The sequence below is a fragment of the Rosa rugosa genome, chromosome 2 (assembly GCF_958449725.1).
Source record: "Rosa rugosa chromosome 2, drRosRugo1.1, whole genome shotgun sequence".
NCBI lineage: Eukaryota > Viridiplantae > Streptophyta > Magnoliopsida > Rosales > Rosaceae > Rosa > Rosa rugosa.
The window spans coordinates 3,226,180-3,247,849 of NC_084821.1; the positions used below are offsets into that span (position 1 = coordinate 3,226,180).

General features: G+C 36.9%; 3 protein-coding genes across 11 annotated transcripts; all 3 read right to left on the reverse strand.

Moving 5' to 3' along the window:
• Window positions 1-1,514: 1,514 nt before the first annotated feature.
• Window positions 1,515-8,497, reverse strand: LOC133733802 (uncharacterized). 9 transcript variants are annotated; one of them, XR_009857906.1, is made up of 6 exons: window positions 8,090-8,497; window positions 6,309-6,376; window positions 4,654-5,974; window positions 3,902-4,553; window positions 3,456-3,523; window positions 1,518-3,099 (listed from the first exon to the last, which is right to left on the reverse strand). XR_009857906.1 is itself a non-coding variant. In XM_062161438.1 (4 exons), the coding sequence occupies exons 2-4, from the start codon at window positions 4,099-4,101 to the stop codon at window positions 2,780-2,782; spliced, it is 588 nt and encodes a 195-aa protein (XP_062017422.1). In that variant the 5' UTR covers window positions 4,102-5,974; window positions 8,167-8,497; the 3' UTR covers window positions 1,515-2,779. The 9 variants fall into 9 exon arrangements, 3 of the variants coding, with proteins under 3 accessions (XP_062017422.1, XP_062017421.1, XP_062017423.1); XR_009857905.1 differs by having other exon boundaries at window positions 1,519-3,099; window positions 3,902-5,699; window positions 5,759-5,974; XR_009857907.1 differs by having other exon boundaries at window positions 1,519-3,099; window positions 3,902-4,681; window positions 4,952-5,974.
• Window positions 8,498-11,243: 2,746 nt separating this feature from the next.
• LOC133732546 (octanoyltransferase LIP2, mitochondrial) lies at window positions 11,244-12,612 on the reverse strand. Its single transcript, XM_062160122.1, has 2 exons — window positions 12,485-12,612; window positions 11,244-12,120 (listed from the first exon to the last, which is right to left on the reverse strand). Exon 2 carries the CDS (start codon window positions 12,115-12,117, stop codon window positions 11,407-11,409), a length of 711 nt encoding a protein of 236 aa, XP_062016106.1. The 5' UTR covers window positions 12,118-12,120; window positions 12,485-12,612; the 3' UTR covers window positions 11,244-11,406.
• Window positions 12,613-13,459: 847 nt separating this feature from the next.
• Window positions 13,460-18,638, reverse strand: LOC133731870 (uncharacterized). Its single transcript, XM_062159304.1, has 8 exons — window positions 18,220-18,638; window positions 17,455-17,564; window positions 16,678-16,734; window positions 16,289-16,588; window positions 15,628-15,875; window positions 14,486-14,792; window positions 14,129-14,402; window positions 13,460-13,947 (listed from the first exon to the last, which is right to left on the reverse strand). Exons 1-8 carry the CDS (start codon window positions 18,601-18,603, stop codon window positions 13,693-13,695), a joined length of 1,935 nt encoding a protein of 644 aa, XP_062015288.1. The 5' UTR covers window positions 18,604-18,638; the 3' UTR covers window positions 13,460-13,692.
• Window positions 18,639-21,670: the final 3,032 nt, after the last annotated feature.

Here is a 21,670-nt window from a genome sequence, read left to right on the forward strand (position 1 = left end):
TTGCATTAGCAAATGGTCGCAACCTCCTAGTGACAGAAACGTGTCTGCTCTAGGTAGGCAGCGAGTTCCTTGCTTGGTCAAATGGTCGCTGCCTCTTAGTGGTAGGGTGAAACTTAGTGTCACTGGATGTATTTTCCAGTGGCAACATGATGGGAAAGCTGTGCGTATGGAAATTATGCTATGCTGTAATCGAGTTGCAGATCAAGTTATCTTTCCGTTGTGTCACCACTGTGTGACCTGTGTCAAAGCAAATAGAGTCGCCAGTAGAGCACTCTTTGCTAGTTGGTGCTTAGTTGAATACAGTTGTTTAGTAGAGACTCATGATAGTATTTTAGGATGTTCTCCAGTTGCGTATTGTAATAAGGGGTTTTGGCTCAATGTCCCCCCCCCCCTGTATTCGACAATTTCATTAATCAAGGCTTGAGGGCAGCCGCACCACCTTTTATTCAAAAAAAAAAAAAAAATAGAGGTTTGCATGGTTTGACATAGAGGTGTGCAATGGATCTGCCCAGCTAGGCTTCCCACGTTTTAACTGTGAGCCCATTCCCGCCTCGTGCCATGTTCGAGCCGACCATTTATTATTGTGCTCGAGCTTGGGCTGACACATTTACTCAAACGTTGGGTATTGGGTCAAGAGCCCTTTGTATAATTTTTTTTTTCTTCCTAAGTTCCTATAGTTGTGTTTTAGGAAAAGAATTATGTTAAAACAAGGATAGAAATACTTTATTATATATTTTGAAAACATTAATGATATGAACTTGAAAACAAAAGTTCTTGTATTCAAATCTCATTATAGAAAGATTTTAAAATATTTTAAAATAACATAAAATTTCATGTTTGTAAAGGGCTAGCCCGCAATAAGTCATGTTCGGGTCGTGTCGGGCCCATAATAGGCGTGGGACAGACCGACCCGTGGGTCAATATACCTCGACTTAGCCTGGACAATAGGCCGTGTCGGCCTGAACCACCATTAGTTGTGCTTGGAGCATGCCAGGCTGCTATTAAACGGGCTAGGCTCGTGCCATGCTCATGCCAAAGCGGCCCGTTTGACACCTCTAGTTTGACATGTTGGGAGGTGGCTATGGGGGCATCCGTGTAATGCTGGCATGCCAAAAATGTTAAAGGTTGTTAACAATATTTTTTATTCAAATCCTCAAATATTATAACCTCATCGTAAAGTATGATTTTTAGAATGTGTTTAATTAACAGAACATCAAAACCTCAAACAAGTCTTTCTTTATGAATTTTATTGTTTTTCAATTGACTTTTGAAAAACATTTAAATAAATTGTGTTGTGATTTTTGAGTTCTATCAGTTGGTGAAATTTTTCAAAATCATTATTTGAGGGTGAAAAAGTTTTAGTACGAAAATCAGAATATGTGATTTTGGCCAAAAAAATCGTATGCTATACCCACAATTTTGATTAGAAATTATGATCATGCAAAAACTTTTTTTTTTTTTTTTTTTTGAGAAATATATGGGTCCCAACTCCCAAGTTTCCATGAAATTAAGATATGAACTGCACCAATGATTAAAATGATATCATGTTACATGAAGTTTCAATACATCAATTGCACGTCACCTTAGCTCTCTGAATTGTCATCTTCCAGAACAAAAGCTGCCTGTATGGTTTGATTAGATCTCCATAGCCCTTCACCTTGAGGACTCATAAGAACTAGACCATTGTCAGCGGTCAAATTCAGAACTGAACCATTAGGTGCAGGAATAACCCCATTTGCGTACCAAACTACCGTTCTGTCTGGTATCTTGGCATATACCATATAGAAAGCAAGAAAATATCTTTGTTTGAAGATGCGTAAATCCAAAGGCAAAATCACCAGAAGCATCCACTGCTACTCTACCATTAGTTTGTGCAAGTACAGAAACTGGAATCAGAAACAATGAGGAAATAAGCAGAAGCAGCCGTACAGTAAAAGATATTTGCATTTGCTGCACTAATGTGGCTGAACAATTGTTACAAATCTATAACCACAGAGAGCTATATTTCTTAATGAAGTATGCTTCTTGAAATTTATGGCAGTAGATACATCTTCAAATCTTCATTGACAGAGAACTTCCATTTTATTTTCAAAATTTTCGTGGCCACCAATTTGTAACTCTATTTAAGTCAACCTTTCTCTTGTATTGTTCCTTCGAAGAAGAACCTATGTAATTTCCTAGCCAAACTCTTTAAGACTAGTTAACAGTGGAAAAGAATGAATAGAAAGAAGAGGACAATTATAGGTCGTCGAATTTAATCTATAAGGAGGTGCTGTCAAATCTGAACTTAAATTTCGCACACTAGGACCCACTAGAAATATCAAAGAAAGAACGAAACCAAGAAAGACTGCAGAAATTAATGATTGATACTTGGGAAGACTCAACAATGTCTTCTCCCAAACAGTGTGGTAGCCTTTTTGAGACATCAAACCTTCTGTTCTAACAATTATCACCTGTCTCCGTCTGTTACTTTAACAGTGATAAAATCAGAAATGTACCGAGCATGCATGATAATTACCCAAAATAGAAATATCCATTAATACCAAGCCGCTGTTCATAAAATGATACCATTCTCTATGTATCATATAACTAGTAGATATCCTGCCACTAGATTTATTAAACTTTATAATACACAACCCAGAATTCCTTATAATCTCAAGACAGAACAACTGCACTATGAATCAGAAACACATAAAAGTTAGAGAAGCAACCTTTGTTTCAGTCCAAATGAAGTTGCTTAAAGTTGCTGTATGCTCTTAGTTATTACCATATAGTTGGCTTAGTAAGACTTTCTCCTTGTCTTCTTCCTTTCCTCATTGTCTTCCACATCAAATTCGGAAGTAAATGGCATTTCTTTGTTGTTGATAGAGTTGCACACCTTCGATTTCTTCTGTGCAGGTTCTCCTTCAAATTTGAAACTAGATAGCTTTTCTTTGTTCCGCACGCCCTGAGTGAACACCGTACCCGAGGGATGCAGACCTCTTGCCTGTCCCTCAACCTGTGTCATCCGATTACTGGTGCATTTAGGTCGTTCCATCCTGCAACTCTTTTTGATAAAGAAGTTGCACACCTTCCTTTGCGTCAGTGCAGATGTTTCATCTGTTTTTTCATGGTAATATATAAACCTTCAATACAAAATGGAAACTAATAATAGGAAACCAATAAATGACAAATGCTTTGCTTGGTTTTTCTTTTTTTTATATCAAGATGAAAAAGAAATGACACAAAAACGCAAGACCCGGGGGAGGGGGGAGTGCTTCCGAGTGGAAAATGATTTTAAAACATGTGAGGCATATGGTTCCTATTACCAGCGAGCAGTATTTACTAGCAAAGACACTACCTAAAATAATTTTTTCCAGTTTGAGAAATTTGTTCAACAATATCTATATCATAAAGGCTTCAGAAGTATATTCGTAGTTGAGTGCCTGATAGAAAATTAATTAACTTTCTGTTACCTTGATTACGAGATAATGAAGCCATAATCCGTTGGGCAAATTCAGCTACTCTTATTTTTTTTCTTCTCCTGTACGAGCATCAATAAGGCAATTGATTTAACAAGCATGAAATAAACTTTACATGTCACCAGTCATTTAATTGATGCCTATTTGAATTTACAAGCACCAATTTTAAGTCATCCAGAATAAGGTACCCCATGCTCATGCAATATGCGGATAATTTTATTTTACGTGCATGTTACATGCAAAATGGGGAACCTTATTTACTTTATGTAGGCAAAGGCTAAGAAGAGATGACTGCTTAAATAAATCAGATGGACACAATGACAATGATGATACTACATCTCTCTATCAAGGTTGAGCCCTACAAATGATCAGGATAGTGCCCTCCTCAAATAATATAAATAGATAATGTTAAGAAGACTTGGGATTACAGTAGTAATTACCTTAAAGTTCCTCTGTTATCAGACTGTTCATCTGGTGCATCTGATAATTGGCACGCCCAAAAAATGGTACTCCAGGTAGCGCATGTATGAACAACAGCTGATGAAACCTCTGGCACTTCTTCATGTGGCAAGAGATTATTTGATGAACCCATTGAGCTAGGCGGAGGAGAGGGAGGCTTCCAATGCTTTCTGATTCTCATTTTTGGTCTCAAAAAGTACCAAGAACAGATGAAAAATAAAGAAGATTATGACAGAAAATTGAAGATGGGGGTTTTGTTAGGAGATTGAAGATGAATTTTACAGAATGAAAATCTTTACTCTTGGGTTTCTTAAGAAGAAGAATGATAATCATCAAACGAAAGCGAACATGTAGTGTATTTAGTGGCCAAACATTGCAAATTTTACCACTCTAACACCTCATAGGCAAATGTATTTTTCCCCTCAAAAACCCCTACAGGCTTAGTATGTGGTTACACCTCTTGATTTGATTTGAGTTATAGTTTCAATCTGAAAAGCATCGAAAATCACACTAAAGGATGCAACAATTCCCACAGATTTTGAAAAAATAAAAATAAGAAAACAAACTAAAGGGTACGAAAGAAAAGTTTATACCATGACTCCATGAGATGATTACACAGGAAAGGCCCAGTTTCTGATGTGAGACACAGAGCAACACAGAGGGGTGGGGATTGGTTTTAGATTTATTTTGAAATAATTATTTACACAAGGTGGAGGGTTTGACATAAAATTACCTCATTAGGTACATATGGTGCCTTTCATCTGTCAAAAGTAAGAATTATCTATCACTAAATTTTCATAACTGCATTTCCATTTAAGCATAGGGTATCCAAGCAGATATAGTTGCAAGGGCAATTATAGATTATCAATGGTGTTCACCTGGTCAATTAGTGACCAAGGAAATTATGCTCAACCACCGTTGGATGTAAATCTAACGGTGGAAATTTACATCCGACGGTGGTTGAGCTATTGGTCAGTTACTGACTAGGTGAACATCATTGAATATATTATTAGGTAACTTAATAATGATACCAGGTAAGCAGTCTTGTAAGAAACAAACTTTTTCTGTACAAATGTCTGCAGAAAACAAAGGAAAAATCATCCAGGAGTTTAAGACAGTTATACTTTAAAATCAACCAATTTAGATGCATCATGCATAAATTGGTCATTACCGCCAAAAAGTAAAGATTACTCACACAAAATAAAGGCCAGACAATTAGTAATGCTTATATTTTCTTAAATTAATATTATTGAGGGTCAATGAAACCATACTTTTTCTCCTTATACCAAAGCAAAAACCCTGACATCATTCATCTTTGCAAGATATAGAAAGAAAACTTCCCACTTCCCAAATGGCATGTCTTCATTAGTGGCTAGCCAGAAGCATTCCTTTCGTACTCTATTACTTTTGTTAAGTTTTTCGTCAATCTAGCCTTCAGTGATTTTGGGAGAAAATTATCATTACCGAATTTGTCTGAAAGCAACCAACATGCAGATTAAAATATTTTTTAATCAGTTAGTCTGACAGCATTGGTTATGCTCGTTTGAACTTTTCTAAATATGTAGTTGAGCAATAGCCATAGGCCTTACCCATGGATTAGCATCAGATGACTCTTTATATGTGATGTACTCAACTATTCAACAGTGTGACTCTTTATTTTTCATTTTCTTTCAGTTTTTTGGTTGAAGTGTATGCCTTTAGTACTGGATTTTTCAAATGTTTCAACAAATAATCATCAAAATGTAAATTGAGCCATATAATAGCACCAGAACATTTTACCTGTTAAACCAATCATAGGAATTGATGACCATTGTGGCCATAGCACCAGAACATTTTACCTGTTAAACCAATCATAGGACTTGATGACCATTGTGGCCATCACCTTTCTTTAAATCCTTTGATTGTAGTTTTACATAAAAGCAGAAAGCATACCTTCCAAACTCTTTCTTTAGAAGGATTCTAATTTAAACAAACGTATTAGTTTACCTTGTTGAGAAGATGTACAAGAAGCAACAATATCAGCAGTAATTGCAGCAGTTGCACTTTCTCAAGTCCTGCAGAAAAGTCAGTTAGTTGAATTTACAAGACCTCATGTTCAAGATCCTGTAATCCAATAGCAATAAGCATATGAAAACTTTACTTGCAATGTCAACTTATGAGTATCCAAATAAACCGATTCAGAGCTTCTTCATTCTCATTAAAAACAAATGCATAAAGTCATGTAGATGTATGAATCAAGCAAAGAAAATCATAGTTGTTGATGGATTCACTGGACACCTCAAATGGCAGATGAGAAAAGGTATCCATTTCCCCAAACTATATAACTAATTGGCAATTACAAAATCTCAGCAGATGGAAAGGGATGAGAAAGGACAAGAAATTAGTTACCCAGGAGAACCAGTACGTAAGAAGTTATTTCCTTTCATCTGCTTCTCCTCACTATTCCGTTATGAGGCCTAAATGAACATAAAGTTAAAATCATACCTTTACAAACTCTAAGGAAGTCTTTACCAAGTGAACTAAGCTTTTCAGGCATTATGCAGCTTGCATAAGAGTTATTTAATAAAAAGACAATAACAAAATTAATGTGGGAAAATGCAAATTCCTAAAGTGACAGTGAACGGGTGACTAAAAGATTTGTATTTACTGTGTCTCTCCTTGTTAGCAAAGTTTGAAGGCCTAATCTATGTACTGATTTTCAGTTCCATTTCATCATGAATTGATTCACCCTTGAAACTTGACCAGAACAATTTTATGTTGAATAGCTGGACCATTAACATGTGTATACTCTTCTTCAAATAGAAAGTGATTATTTTGCAAGCTTTGTCGTGAACGAAGATGAGCAGCCCTGGGTCTGGTCACAGGTTGATAGAAACTAGGTTGGCTATTCAAATTCTCATCCTTATTTAGTAAACTTCTGTGAGGACAAGATGCAAGAATTTAGAGTTGTGACTGAAGTTTGCAGAGGGATGTTTCTGGGAAAAATGCTATGAGCATATTCAATACTTAAAAACTACATATTCCTATAAGGAAGATAGCAAATCTGACTGTAACATGGGGCCTTTATTTTATTTTATTTTCCCCTTTTTGATTACCTATGTGTGCATTGCTCAAATGCAGTTACTACTGGGGTAGCATTTAAAGATCCAAAGCAGTTACATGTTGTACTGCATCATAATTGAGATATTAACAGAAGTTGACTATCACAAAGACTCGCAAATGCAGGCAGAAGTCAATCACACCCTGGAGGAGGAGGGAAACTGCTACAAAGTAGAAGTCTGTGACCCGGACTCAATCAATTCTTCCATCTGACACAGTTTTGTTTAATTCTACATCAAGTAAAGGCTTCCCAATTAGAGATGCATATAGCATATCAGGAAAGATTTAGTCCACTTAAAATATGTACAAGGCTTTTAATCAATTATGTGTCCTGGGTTCAATGCTCCTGTTTGTTGTTCCATTTGAAGACTCGTGTGATATGTTACTAAAGTGTTAGAATTGCTAACCACACATAGGAACATCAAGTACACGAGATTACTCATGAGTTGAACAATCCTTAGGAAACTTAGTCTACAAACATCATTACTGTTTAGTGTTTACCATAACAAACTTAAAGCTAAATATAGTATATTCTCATTTCTAAATCTGCCACCCCTAGATCTCTTGAAAAGAACAATGGGTTCGGTTAATGAATCTCCCTACCATCAAAACATATAAAGGGAGATGATGTACAACGGTTCATATGCATATCCAACAAAACAAGAAACTCGTGTTATCACAATGGAGCGCCTTGAAGTAAATAACAGTACTAAATTGAAAAACAGAGACAGAGACATCAAAGAAAACATCAATCCCGAAAATGCTCTACTTTTTTTACCAGACAGATTCATTTCATAATCTTGAAGATAAAAAGTACAATTGAAGCAACATCAACTATGTACAAAATGACTGAAATGTTAGGAACTCTCATTTCACCATCAATGGCTAAAATTGGAAACTGGCAATTTCCTAAAACAAATCAATACTATTTCTAACGGGGTTCCTCTGTAAATACAATGTTCTTTCTTCTCCTCCTAAATCTAACACTAAAAGTCTAAAACCAAACAACTTTGCAAAACAAGTAACAAACGAATCGAAACAAATAATGTATAAAGATCTGATCTTTCTACCTATATAACACTGAAAATCAATAAAGCTGCAAAATTGGGTTCTCTTTTCCATAAACAAATGTCAATGTCTCCGTTACCGGTTGTGGGTCGGATTCGATTTGCTGGGTGGAGCCTTCTTCAAGCTAGTCTCTATGGGTTTGTGGGGATCCTCCATTGCTTTGTTGGGCTTGTTTTGGTTCGAAGAAAATGTGACTAGTGAAACGAGCAATCTTCTGGGTTGGTGTCTGGGTCTGATCAGATGGGTTTGTGGGTCTGAAAGTTGAGAGCTTTGGGAAATGTGGAGCATGAGAATGAGGGCGAAGAAGGAAAGCAAGAGTCTTTGAGTTCTGGGTTTCATGGCGGAGATTGAAGAAGAGAGAATGGAGTAGAGTTTAGGAGAAGCGATGAAGTTGCAGACTCACAGTGCATGCTTTGGTTAGTTTGGTTAACAAGTGTGTGATATATATAGATTAGTGATTAGTGATTACTTAATCAAATTACCTTAGTTAGAAATGGATGGTAACTTTTTTGGCCTAATTACATTTGCGCCCTTCATGATTCTTTCACATTACACTCGCACCTTATTACTCAAAAGATCTCAACTTCATCCTCAACCCCTCAATGTGAAAATGGTAATATTTTTGGACTGGTTTTGTTCCTGGAATTAGAGATAGAAAACTCAATCATTTCTTATGATAGGTATGCAAAAAGAAATGAAATATTTTCTTGAAGAAATTAAAAATAAAGGGAAAAGCGGTTTCTTCCATATCTAAAGAAATTCATTTCCCCCCTTTTTTTTCTTTGCATTTATTACTCACATTTCATTATCTTACTGCATTAATTACAAATTTTCAACAATTTTCTTGATAACTTTCTTTATGTTACCAAACCCTTAAATAGAAATTTCATGGAAAAAACAAAAGAATTACTTTCTTTTCAAATAAACAAAAGAGGTCTAAATGCGTCAAACATGTCTTCCATTCTTTTGATAGGTATATTGAAGAAAGTGAACAAAAGCGAATCCAAATTTCCTGAGCTAGCTAGTTCTTTTTTTGTTTCACATATCCTATAGAACAGACATGAGAAAGAATCATATTAGAAGTGCCGGATATGTTTTCATTTTTATAAAAGACCAAATAATCAAAACTTTAATGTCATGACCATTGAAAAAAGTGTAGCTTAAATTAGAGCCATTTGAAATCCCACGGAAAGTGAAAAGTGGAAGAAATATTGACCACATCAATGACTTATTCATCTCAATAGAAAAGTAGGCCTCACAATTGATGCGTCAACAAAAAGGTGTCCGACCACATCACGTATTTGTCAAGTTGATCGTGCAATCGAGACGCTAGAAATTGAGATTATGAAAACACCCTATACTTGAGGGTGCAAAATATAATTTACCATCTCTTTTTCAGCAAAGAAGCTCATTATAGATTGTTCTTAATCCGAGACTAACCTAGGGTACCTGAAACTGAAGTGAAGTAAAATTACATCTCTTTTTATGAAAAGTGTAAATTTAATTCGGAACGCTGGTTACAACTCGAGCAGATATTCCATTCCATGAAATCAAACTTTGACCAAAACTCGATCTCATAAGTTAGTTAACTGATAGTAAGCAGGAAATTCTACAATAACATGTTCTCTTTCAGAGATTTAACCGACTTGTTCTTTGTTTTGTAATAGGTTGGGACTTGGAAGCAGCTAATCATGTGATGCTGAGCTTCTTTCCATGACTTCTCTGCAACTTAAATATTTTACAAAATATCTCATGTGACTTATCACATGAAACCAAATCAGATGCCTCATTCATTCCCTGTCCTTCCTTTGTTTTTGTTTAATGGAAAATTAGTATTCTATGTTAAGTGTTAACAAACACAGCTAAAGTTGGCTGGTTAAGCTTGCTTTCCAAACGTGAAACACCCAAAGTCTTCTAAGAACTGTCCTCTTCTTTCGACTTTTACGTTTCACAATCTTCTATTCTTCTGCCACTTTTAAACCTACTTGTTGTCCCATATGTTCAGATCCTTTATGAAAAATAAGGCTAGAAAACAATGTAATTTGTGAAGCAAGGTTTTCACCAGAACATTTTCGTGTATGTCCGATCCATAAACTTTTCTTTGTAAGGCAAGATGAAGTTACGACAACTTGGCAAACAACATGTCTTAGTATCTTTGAGGCAATCGTCAAAACTTGTCTTAACATCTATGAAGCCACTCTCTTAGCACATCTTGGCCCTCATAAGCTTCCCTGCTTCAAATGTACTCTTCACTTTCAGAGTTGCATCATTATTAGAATTTTTTCCACCTTGCAGTCACTTGGTCTCCTTGGTTCAGAAATAGGTTGAATTGAGAACATGATTCTAGTTTTTGGCAATATTTACTTATATTGAGAACATTACTTATATTTAAAGTATCAATCTGCCCAAGCCCCATCACGCATATGGAAATTGATCATTTTCTAATATAGCATGATCTTCCCTATTAATTTATGCGATTCGCATCTACTTGATATAGCAAGCTCTAATTGATCCACTTGGGATCAGAAAGTTTCAAGTCTCTACTCGGTTTTTAATAACGCCCGTGTCTTTAGCAAAATTTTCCCTTATTCCTTACTTGTTACTAATACTTCTTGCAAAATGATCCTCTACTGATCTCATGGCTGTGTCAATCTTGTACGTGTTCCAAACAATGTCGTTTTGAGGTTAAAAGGTTAAACTCTTTAGCATTTAAGTGTTTAAACAACGTAGTTTTAAACATAAGTACAAGATCAACACAAACACAATGAGTAGGGAAGTCGAGATCACATTTTTTCACTTTCTTGTTTAGTAGTTAGGTTTTCAGTCCATGTATGTCATGGCTGACGTCTAAAGTTTCAGTAAGGATTCAACTCCATAGACAGAGGTCAATTAGTCAATGAGGTTGAAGATGGTTTATACTTATCACTAGATCTGATCCAGGAACCTCCTGTGAGTTGTATTAGAATATATTTGGTGAAATTTTCTTAAGACTATTGCCATTTGCTTGATTCATGAGTACATGTGAAATAAAGAATCTTTCTGCAGATAAAAGCATGTGGTCTATGTCAGCACTCAGCAGGACTATGATAGAACACGGTGATCACATCTAACCATTTGATAGTACACTGTGGACCAAATCCAGAAGCTCATGGTTTTCCGAAAGATTGTTTTTATTGTATTCATAAAAATATTGAAAACAGGGCATCACCCTAGTACAGATGAGATAAACATACAAATCAGTAGTACGAATTTGACAAATGAAACCGATGAAAGAGCACGAAGCATACTCAGTTGATTCATTTGAAAAACAATACATATCTCATTTGATTTCCCCACTGTCTGACAATAATGAAGAAGCAGAATCCTTGCACACAACATTACCATAACCAAACAATCTTGCAAAGCAAGAAATCAACTGGTCGTGAACTACTTCTTCTGTAGGAAGCGCCAAGTCCGTCTCCTTTCTCAGAGACGTAACTTCTTTATCAGCAATACCGCACGGCACAATATGCTTGAAATAGTTCAAATCCGGATCAATGTTGAATGCCAACCCATGAGAGGTAACTCCATAAGAAATGCGCACGCCAATCGCACCGATCTTTCTCTCTCCAACCCACACCCCAGTTTCTCCTGCTTGCCCCGGACAAGCCTTCACACCATACTGAGACGCCAATTCAATCATAGTCAACTCAAGCTTCTCCACATATCTCCGAGCCCCAAGCCCAATATCCCTAAGCGAAACAATGGGATACAAGATGGCCTGGCGCGGACCATGAAATGTAATGTCTCCTCCTCTCTGTGTGTAGTGCAGTTCAGCTCCTATTCCTTTTAGATCAGACTCAGGAATTAACAGATTGTGATCAGTCCTCCGCTTGCCAAGGGTATAAGTCGGCGGATGTTGCAGGGCCAGGAGAGTATCCGGAATCTTATGAACCTTTCTATCGGATACCAGCTTCTCCTGCAGCTTAAGTGCCTCCAGATAGTTGATAGTCCCAAGTTTCCAGACCTCAAGAGTCCGCGGAACTCTCATTTCCTGCAGACCACAGCTAAATCAGTTATACCTTTGTCTATAGGAATCATCTCACATTGTACATTGTCTTTTATAGACTAGAGAAGCTGAGCAGCTTAATATAGAAAAACCAATACAACATATTATGATATGGTTATTGGGTATGAGATTGAAGCTTAATATAGAGCTACAACCAATCGAAATGGCGAAAGTGTTGCCCAGAAAGTCATTGAAGCATTTGATCAAACAGGTGGTGGGCATTTTAGGCATGGATTCGCTGATTTAAGGCAACTCAAACATTGAAAAAGAAATTACTGATATCATATTTTGAGTGGAGAATTAATATCCAATGGAGTTTCGGGAAAACAGAATGAATGGATTTTCATACCTACAGATATCAAACAACCAAAGAAGAAGCAAAATCTTGAGGTTCCGAGTGGCCCAGTTGTTTGTTTGTTTGGCACTATACTCGATCTATAATCATCTAAGCTAAACGCACCGTTCCAGTTTTTTTTTGTTTTTGTTTTATTAGGCAAAAATGATTTTTTTTTTAAATAATTTTTTAAAAGAAGGATGAGAAAGCGAAATTATATTTTCTAAATTTCAAAAATGCGTTTGAAATTTTAGTGGAAAAAAAAAATAATTATTGTATTTTTTAAACTGAGAGAATAAAAAAGTGAAAGAGAAAATATTTCAAACAGTACCCAAATTTAGGCCGACTCTTAACATCAGTACCCGACTATGCAAAACTATCACTTTGGTACCCCAAGTTTGAAGTCCTACCCAAGAATGGTACACGTCGTCCATCACAGCGTTAAGTCTTTGCTACGTGGCAAACCATGAGGGCCTTCAAAATATGCCACGTAATTAGCTAGTTAACGCCGTGATGGACGGCGTGTACTATTCTTGGGTCGGACTTCAAACTTGGAGTACCAAAGTGATAGTTTTGCATAGTCGGGTACTGAAGTTAAGAATGAGCCTTAATTCGGGTACTGTTTGTAACATTTTCTCAAAGTGAAAACATCAAATTGTTGTTTTCAATTTCTATAAATAAAATTTAAAGATATTTTTAATTTTTAGGAAGCACAGAACTCACCACTAAAAAACTTCTATTCTTTCAACAAAATATATATTTTCAGATATATTTTCAAAGTTGCTTGCCTACCGGACAATTTTTAAAGATATGTACGAAAAAAGTGAACTGTAACGATTGAAAATAAAGACACAATATGTGGGCTAATATGATTCTCCCTTTTTCTAGTATAAATAGATTATCAAAACTTCAGTATCATCTGAGCCTCCATATAACACATTGTTTCATCAAGTCGGCTTTAGCAAATACTGCTTGATAGAATCTTAACTGACAGTGAACAATTCTCTAGGCTTTATATTTTCTATGCATTTCTTTGAGCTATTTCACTTGGCATACAGAAACCAGAATCATACAACATGCTTTATTCCAATGTCGGAGTGGGAAAACTGAAATCGACTATTATATACGACAGATTGCTCTGACCAAAGATAAACTGTTGGGTCAAAAACAAAAAGGGGCAATCTGCTTTTGTCATCTGTATAACAATATGATCACACAACAACTCATGATGAGCAAGAAAGCATGCAAACTCCAGGCCGGTAAGCCCACGCTGGAGGCAAGCGAGCATATTTTTCCATTCCCGGTTGCTCATCAAATGGTCGTTCCATTACTTTAAGGACCCTTCGAACCTCTCCAAAATCACCTTGTTCAGCTGCATCAATAGCACTCTGGCATAAGTAGTTTCTGAGAACATATTTAGGGTTCACCGCATTCATTGAGGCCTTCCTCTCCTCATCTGGGATGCCACTAGCAGATAGCTGCGAAAGTGAAAGCCACATTGTGTGAGAGTTATATATGAGAACAGAACAGTTGTTGTTATTTGACAGGATATGTATTTTATCTGAAGTGAACTCAGAGTCTCAAAAACAAGTTGGTATCAAACCGATGTACTTGTGAAGAATGAAAGTACTTGAAAACCAGAGTTCAAAGTATTTGTACCTCCTCTATGTAGATTCTCACCCAGCTGATCCATGCCTCCTTCCGCTCCTGGCCAATATCTAATAAAACAGCCTTTAGTGGGTTTAACAACTCCTCATCTGGGATGCTGGGATCAGCTTTGATATTGGAAAGCAACCGGAAAAAGTTTGTGTAATCCACTTTGTCAACAGCCATATTATTAAGAAGTTTACTGATCAACTGTTTGACATACTTGGGGAGACCAAGCTTTTTTGTCATTATAGCTTGATAATCATCCATGAATCTAGTTCCATATCTGTAACAAATGCAGAAGAGTTAATTACTAATTTACAGTACATCTATACTAGGAACAAATGAACATATGGGAATCACAACTACCTTTCCATTGCATAGTTTGCCTCCTTCTCATTTATCAACTCGGCAGATGACAAGGTTCTGGTTAATTGCATAATATTCCATAAGCCAATATCAGGTTGATTTGCAAAACAATATCTCCTCCCAGGAAGATCAGTTGTATTCGGAGTGTAACTTGGATCGAATGCATCCAGAAATCCAAAAGGACCATAATCAATGGTGAGGCCCAAAATACTCATATTGTCAGTGTTCAACACACCATGAGTAAAACCAACCCCCTGCCATTTGGCAACCAAGGACGCAGTACGTTCAGCAACCTCCACTACCCAGGCTGTTAAGATACCATCATGCAAGTAAAATGACAAAAAAACTGTTGATCAGCAATCCATGACGAACATTTCCATCAGAAGTTATTTTGGCATGGCCAGTAAGGGTAGATGAGACTAAAAAAGACCAACATTTTGCATAAAGGGAGATTTCCTATCTCAAAATCAGTAGCCCCATGTGGCAAACATCTAGCAATGAAAATGTACAAGATAAATAGAAGTTCATGACGAATCAACTCCTTTCTTTTCTTTTACACAATCCACAACTTCTATAAGTTCATACTAAAATGGACCAGAATATCAATACCAGACATCTAATTGAACTCATATACATGATGAAAATGAATGGATGCATCTCTAGAACTATATAGATCCCTGAAAAAAAACGGTTGAACATAACGAGGCATCCAATTGCATTTTATTTGAACCAAAATATCAGTTGGATATAAGAAGCATTCAATTTCATCTCTTATCATTTTTCCCATATGGGAGGTGAGTACACTACTAAAGAAGTTGTGAATGCAAAACTTCGAGAAAACTACTATACCAATTATGTTTGCAGTGGAACTACTAGATCTGTCACTACTAAAATAGTCTGCAGCTATCAACTGAGTATACTAAAACCGTAGTCTGAATATTAAATCAACCCAAATGTACTTTCTAGAGAAAAGGAGAAAAGAGTTAACTGCTACTACAATGGCGTGAAATAGACATATGAAAGCACGAGGTAAGAAAATTATGACCCACAAAATTAGTACTGAACTTGTGAATTGAACTTTTATTTCATTACACAAGAAGACAAAATTATCATGCATCTTCGAGAACAATAAAGATGATTACCTGCATACTTGTTAGACGTTAGATCAACGACTGAATGTTCTTCGTTGCCTGTAATGAAAGACAAACTCTCACTTTTACTCATGTTCTCTATATGGGGGAAGTGATGCCTAATGGTATAGTCTGCTAGAGTACGAACAATGGCAAGGTCCTCATTTTCCCTAGAGGCGTGTATTTGGTAGGATCCAAAGCGCAGGAAGGATGGAGCAACCCTGCAAACAATTGCACCTGGCTCCTCCTTTGGATTGCCACTGCAAATTAAAGAAAAAGAATTATACGAAAAACGAGGAACACATATTTTTATAAATTATGAGGTCTGGGAACCAATTTTACAGTCTCAGTTGCAACATGCACCCTAGTAGAGTTTACAATTCCTTTAATGCACCAATCTTTGAGGATGAGCAAGATAGTGATATGTTAGCATCAGATGTAAACAATAATGTTTACATATTTGAAAAAAAAAATTAAAAAATAAAAGCAGACTAAAAGACTTATTAACCTATGAAACTTGAACTTATGCAATGGTTTCAGAAACAACAGATTCTTAGTTAAGACATAGATATCCTGAAGATTTTTTGGAAATATCAAAACAATGTGCCAGATGAGATACATATCCACTATTCAGGAGAAAATAGTCATTAAATTAAAGTTGCATTGAACATACTCATAAAACATGTCACGGGTGACAAGTTTTCCTGTTGTCACAAGACATAGAGCACGAGTTGTTGGAATTCCAAGACTATGCATTGCTTCACTGCAGAGGAATTCCCGAATGCTACTACGAAGCACAGCAAGGCCATCTGCAAACCGGCTGTAAGGGGTCTTTCCAGCACCTTTAAGCTGCAGTTCCCACCTTTCAGATTTAGAGTTAAGAACCTCCCCAAGTGTAATAGCCCGACCATCTCCCAACTGTCCCGCCCACATGCCGAACTGATGTCCTCCATAGCACTGAGCATAGGGTGACCTGTACAAACATAAATAAATTATAATCCAGGCTGTATTGACAAAACCCCTAATTTGCACCTTATGAAAAATATTCAGAGAAACACTTACGATCCGACTAAAGGAGACGCTCTAGAGAATAAAAGGGGGAAATCTGGCCTTTCAAATCTGTAACTCCAAGACGAGATGCCAGATTAGTCCCAAGAAACATGATACACAATGCGTGCAAAAAAAAGGTAATCATGCATCTCACCAAACTCACATAACTAACATATGTAAAATCAGTCAGGCGTTAATGGAACAGCAAGTCAGATACCAAAACAAAACCATTAATTGAAGCAACACAACAGAATAAAATAAAAAAACACATTTGCTACGGATCAATACCATATAGTGCTCAGGGATATATCAAAACTCCAATAAAAAGAAAAGTTCAGTCGAGAACAGGAATCTTGATAACCCTAAAACATCTGAAAATTTAGTGACTTCAACAAATCTATGCCCAGTGCAATAGATTCACCCCTCTACAAATGTCATTGAACTAAGAAGAAATATCTATATATCTAGGGGCCTAATTTACTATTTTTGCACAAAGAAATTCTAATAGTAGAGGGAAGATACTTCCACATTAAGTACCTACCAAAAGGTTCTAGTGTAGAGATCAGCAAGACACTGATTTGGAAGGGTACCCACTACTTTCTGTGACTCCCATCAAAACATTAAAAAGCATCATGCGCAATAGTTCAAAAGTATTCTCCCAACCAAATGCAAGTTCTTCTTGCTGGATGTATCAGAGACACTCTAAACTTCAAGCTTATTTTCTCCTTCATGTTCTATAAAAGCATTACACTTGATGTTCCACAGACCACAAGAAACAAGAATACTCACTCTTGAGGATCCAATTCAAACAACTCAGCAACCGACTCTGACCAGGCAACGAGCTGTGGATCATCAACTTGAGCTGACGGGGTTACTTTTGTAAAACAGGCACGCAACACCTGATAATCAAAACCCAAAGAAGCATAAAGATAAAAATCATAACATATCCCCCCATGCAATTAAAAATACAACCAGTAGCTCATCAAAGAAGATGGTATCTGAATCAGAATCACTAAAACTCAATGTTCCATCCTGACTTAGCCATTTCCCGATTAATGCAGTACAGTTTTCATGTTATATTAACAAATTTTCTATCTTTGTTGAAAACCATAAGCCGAAGCAAATGCCTTTAAGCTAGTAGACAAACACATACTACACAGAGTTCACTTTTCTCAACTTCCTCAGCATCCAAGCAAAACATTTTCCACGAGATAAAAAACCTAAATCCCAAAGAAGCATACAAATACAAATGTATACAACAACACCCCTATGCTTAGTAAAAACTCAATCTGTAGCTCAAGAGCTAAATTAGACCATACTCCACCACTAACAACATGAAACCGGTAAGTATCTTCGCCATTTCTCTATCGAAATAGTACAAATTTCTCAGCTGGAATGTTCAAATTTAGCAAATTTTCCAAAGCATTTCAGCTAGTTCACAAACACATAACAGTTAGCCTTCCATTACTTCAATCGATTTCTCAAATTTCTCACACAAAACCCTAACCCTAACCCTAAGCCAAAATACGAAACAGAACCAGAACCAGAGCTGACCTCTCGCGGAAACGTATCGGTCCTGGGATCACCAGGCAACTCTCTAACGAACGAGTTATCCCAGTTCAGATCTTCAAGCTTCAACCGCGCTCTCGGCGCGTTATTCCCACCGTCGGCGGCCAAGCTCTGGTTGCGCAAATCGCGCGTGACGGCGTCGACGGAGGCCTCTGTCTGTGGCGGCGGCGAGTCCATGGGAGCTGCTGCTTGTTGCGGGCTATGGCCGGCGGAGCTGAGGTGGCATGCGAGGGTGGGAAATTTGAAGGGAGTGGAGGGGTAAAAGGGGAAATTCGGGGGGCGACGGCGGAAGATGAGGGCGGAGGTGAGAGAGGGAAGGAGAGAAGAAGGTAAGGAGGCTTTGGAAGAGAAATGCGAAAGGATTTGCATTATTTCTTGACGGTCCTCTGGTCTCTCTTAATAAATTTCTATTTCGGGTGTTTTTGCTTAAAAGTACGATTTTGTCTTTAAAATATAAAGAAAATTATTTTTTGTGAAAATGTGTTGTTTTTGGAGAAAAAATAAATAAAAGGACTTAAAATTCACACATTAGTAAATGTTTTTGTGGGAAGATTATCAAGAAATTTCACTTGAATTATTAAGATTATAAAGACATTCGATAAGAGGTTAGCTCTTATTAGGTCTTACGTTTCTGGTTTTTAAGAGTGTTTCGTGGTTAATTTTTTTATTTTTTATTTAAGCTGGTTTAGTTTTTTTATAAAATTGTAGTTTTCATTCCAAAAAGAGGTGTAATAGGATTTTTCAACAAGATGGTTGACCAGATGGCTAGTATTCTTGCTTCCTCTCTAGCTCTCGCCGATGGTAGAGTTGTGGGGCTTTACAAGATATATAGCATTGTGTTGTAGGATATATCTCACTACTTCGATTGGTTGTCTTTTAGCTTTATATTTCTACCATCATTTTGGTGTGAACTCAAAGGGAGGTTGACGATTTTAAAACAAGCTTCGGATGACACTATCCTTTCATATTTAAGGTTTTGAAAGATAAAACAATCACTATCTCACTATTTGATTGGCCGACTAATATTATTGTTATTTTTGATGATATTCACTATGAGCTTGCAATTGATGAAATTGGCACCCTGAACTTTAAGGTAATTGTCTACTTAACCATTCTCCTTTAAAATTAACATTTTCCATCCAATTCTTTGGATGTAAAATTTACTTTGTATTGATTTGTACAAAAAGAGTTTCAGAAATGTGAAATCACTCACAATTCAACTCTATTATGCAGAGTTAACAAACTCAAAATCCTTAAGATTAACTAGTTAACCAAGATCAAAAAGTGTACTCAGCATTCCAGATTCAAAAACACCATAGCACGTGTTACCTTATAAACTTGTAAATGACAGGCTGACAAAGTTCATTTGATGAGTGATTCACAATATTTGAATAACCGCAGTAATCTTGAAACGTCTTCTTCTATGCTATCCCATTTTTAGCTCTAATGTAACCACCCTATGTTGATTGTATGGTTAATATGCAAACATAGTATGTTTTATTAATTTGCTCCAGTATCTTATCACAAACTTGATTATGTATACCTACATATCGGGAGAGTTTCTAGTGAGTATCTTATATTAAAGATCCTATATGTAGGGAGACTGGGAGAGTCTCTAGTGAGTATCTTACATTAAGGACTCATCGAAGACTTTCGAGTTTAACTATAAAAATGTATTAGACATTAATGTTTAAAATAATTGAACTTGAAAGTTTTCAATGATAAACAATAGTGCAGAAATATTAGAAATATTTCTCTGAATGCCAAAACTTCTCTTGCATTTATAGATTTTTGTCACCTTCAAAAGGTACTTGGTTCATGAGAACTAACTCACGACAAATCGACCTAAATAAATACACAGAGAGAGACCAACTACACCGGCTATGAATGACCGCCCCTCGCTCATTCATCTTGTGTTTAACCCCAGCATGCACTCTACTGCTGCGCACACCCCCGCTACCAACCAAAGATCGAGTCGACCTCTCACACTGATCATCTCATGTTCCATAAAAAAAGTGATCATCCTCGACGCCATACATTAATTGGACGTACTCATAGGACTCCGCTGCCGTCTGACCCAACACTATTTAGGACTCTTCTAGTGGTTTTTGATGTTGCAAAGCGGAGATTTAGAACGATCCTAGTACACTAAAGAACACACTGTCAAAACTTTCGATTGGAGCAATTAATAACTGAAGTGGATGGATGTCGAGCATGAGGTAGTCTTCATATATATAACAGAGGATAGTGTTTTGGTAGCTGCTTAACATTTTCGTTAACAACTCAAGGTTTTCACTACATTGATCGTCTGATCGAAAAAGATTGGAGACTTGTTTATTTAGTACTTCTACCTATCTTGGGATTCTTGGGGGAAGCCTTAGCCATATATAATTCGCCTATTTGCTTTCTTTAAAGTCATATTATTTGAGGATGGCTTACAAGATTTTCATGGCCGGGACGACTTGCACAGAAAAGTATAAGTAGTTTATTTTCTTTGAAGAATATTGGCAACAGATCTAGTCAAGTGGGACTTGTTCTTTGTCCATCTTTTTTCTTCATGGTTTCAAAAACTTCATCAAGACATCAAGACACTGCACAACCACAACGGACAGAACAAGTTATTAGTCACATGCAATTCTTACCAACTCTTTAAAAAGTCTTACCACAAGTAGCTAGAAATTAGAATGGTACGTTATTAGGGCATCTCCAACGGTTGTAGTCAAAAGCCAAAATGGCTTTGGCTTTTCAAGAAGGCATCTCCAACCATTCACTTACCTTAGCCATTTTGACTTATTAGTCAAAAGTGGAGTCATTTTGACGAAACTCGCTGGAACGAAAGCCATTTTGGCTTCAGACGGAAGAGGCTGGGCCCCAGCTGCACATGGTGCTGAGAGAAAGAGAAAGGCAACGCGCAGAGGGAGAGTAAATCCCATAAACGCGGAAAAGGACAAAAAAATGGCCCCCAGCCTTTAACGCGTCTTACACGCGCAGCAAAAGAAGCCGACACTGGGCCCCTCCAGTGACAGAAGCCGTTGGGGCTTCCAACGGTCAGAAAACCAACGGTCAAGATTCAGCTATGATTAATTAGATTTAAAATGAATGGCCGAGATTAATTGGTTCTAAAAATAAAAAAGTAAATATATATTTACTGATTATCTAATCTGATGGTTCAAAAAATGACTTTGGCTTTTGACTACAGATGGTTGGAGATGCAAAAATTGAATGAATAGTGATGACACTAGTGGAGTCAAATTTTGCATATGGCTTTGGCTTTTGACTAAATGGTTGGAGATGCTCTTATGTGTTAAATCATGGCCCGAAGGAGCATGGGGCCACAGCGGTCACCTTGCACACGCTCAATATCGGCTTCGAAGTGCCAACAAGTGACGTCATAAAGAAAAGTACATAGCATTAACTTTAAAAATCAAACTATAAG